Raw genomic sequence first — 1,997 nt, forward strand, 5'->3', positions numbered from 1 at the left:
GGAAAGGGGGAGGAAGAGGGGGAAAGGGGAGGAGAAAGGGGGAAAGGGGGAGGAAGAGGGGGAAAGGGGAGGAAGAGGGGGAAAGGGGAGGCTATAGACAGAGAGAGAGATCTGCCATATTCCACTAAAGTCAGTTTATGGGTTTAGTGAGTATTTCAGTTTATTGGTTTAGTGAGTATTTCAGTTTATGGGTTTAGTGAGTACTATGGGTTTAGTGAGTATTTCAGTTTATGGGATTAGTGAGTACTATAGGTTTAGTGAGTATTTCAGTTTATGGGATTAGTGAGTACTATGGGTTTAGTGAGTATTTCAGTTTATGGGATTAGTGAGTACTATGGGTTTAGTGAGTATTTCAGTTTATGGGTTTAGTGAGTACTATGGGTTTAGTGAGTATTTCAGTTTATGGGATTAGTGAGTATTATGGGTTTAGTGAGTATTTCAGTTTATGGGATTAGTGAGTACTATGGGTTTAGTGAGTATTTCAGTTTATGGGATTAGTGAGTACTATGGGTTTAGTGAGTATTTCAGTTTATGGGTTTAGTGAGTGCTATGGGTTTAGTGAGTATTTCAGTTTATGGGTTTAGTGAGTACTATGGGTTTAGTGAGTATTTCAGTTTATGGGTTTAGTGAGTACTATGGGTTTAGTGAGTATTTCAGTTTATGGGTTTAGTGAGTACTATGGGTTTAGTGAGTACTATGGGTTTAGTGAGTATTTCAGTTTATGGGTTTAGTGAGTATTTCAGTTTATGGGTTTAGTGAGTACTATGGGTTTAGTGAGTATTTCAGTTTATGGGTTTAGTGAGTATTTCAGTTTATGGGTTTAGTGAGTATTTCAGTTTATGGGTTTAGTGAGTGCTATGGGTTTAGTGAGTATTTCAGTTTATGGGATTAGTGAGTACTATGGGTTTAGTGAGTATTTCAGTTTATGGGTTTAGTGAGTGCTATGGGTTTAGTGAGTATTTCAGTTTATGGGTTTAGTGAGTACTATGGGTTTAGTGAGTATTTCAGTTTATGGGATTAGTGAGTACTATGGGTTTAGTGAGTATTTCAGTTTATGGGTTTAGTGAGTACTATGGGTTTAGTGATTATTTCAGTTTATGGGATTAGTGAGTACTATGGGTTTAGTGAGTATTTCAGTTTATGGGATTAGTGAGTACTATGGGTTTAGTGAGTATTTCAGTTTATGGGTTTAGTGAGTATTTCTCTGGCACATTCAGTTTGTCACACCTGCAACATTCACATTTGTGAAAAAAGGCGTCAAATATATGTTGATCTCTAACCAGTTTAATCTCTCTCTGTCTCTCTCGCTCTTCTCTCTTTCTGTCTCTCTCTCTGTCATCTCTTCTCTCTCTCTCTCTCTCTCTCTCTCTAGAAAGTCATTGAGGAGGAGAAAAGAAAGAGCTATGGATTCTCCCTCGGATTTGTTTGGTCATCAGTCCTCCTTGATCTCTCCTTTCGACCCCTATCCCAACCCCTCCGACCACCCCACACCCTCAGGAGGGGGGCACGGTGCACCCAACCCCTCCTCACGACCCCCCTACCCCCTCATCCACCACCTGCTGCAGCCTGGTGGAGTCCCCATGAGGGTCGGGGGGCAATTACACCCACAAAGATATAACAGGGAAGAGGAGGAGGAAGGAGGGATGGAGAGAGAAGAGGAGGAGGAGGAGGAGGAGGGGATGGGTGGAGGATTGGTGGGGGTAGGGGGGAAGAGGCTCAGTGGCGCCGCCCTAGTGGCGGACTGGAGTTATGACATGCTGAGAGTGAAGAGATTAAGACTGGAGAGTCTAGTTAAAGGAGATGGAGAGATAGGCTTAGAGGAGGAGGAGGAGGAGAGAGGGAGGAGGAGTGCGGAGAGGGGGAACAGGGAGAGAGGGAGGGAGGAGAGGAGAAAGGAGAGAGAGGAGCTGAAGGAACAGTTGGAAGAGGCGAGAGGAAGACTGAAGACCTTGCAGGAGAAAGTCTGGAAAGCATTCGGAGAGAGACCCGCTCAGGAG

The 1,997-nt window shown here is 43.7% G+C and overlaps 1 protein-coding gene across 1 annotated transcript in view; it reads left to right on the plus strand.

Moving 5' to 3' along the window:
* The first annotated feature begins 1,403 nt into the window (after window positions 1-1,403).
* The window catches only part of prox3 (prospero homeobox 3), a 6,790-nt gene continuing 6,196 nt past the window's right edge, over window positions 1,404-1,997 (plus strand). Inside the window, exon 1 of the mRNA XM_031793067.1 lies at window positions 1,404-1,594. Coding sequence (XP_031648927.1) covers window positions 1,404-1,594 — 191 coding nt within the window. The remainder of the gene's footprint in view (window positions 1,595-1,997) is intronic.

Source organism: Oncorhynchus kisutch, linkage group LG16, assembly GCF_002021735.2.
Source record: "Oncorhynchus kisutch isolate 150728-3 linkage group LG16, Okis_V2, whole genome shotgun sequence".
Taxonomy (NCBI): Eukaryota; Metazoa; Chordata; class Actinopteri; order Salmoniformes; family Salmonidae; genus Oncorhynchus; species Oncorhynchus kisutch.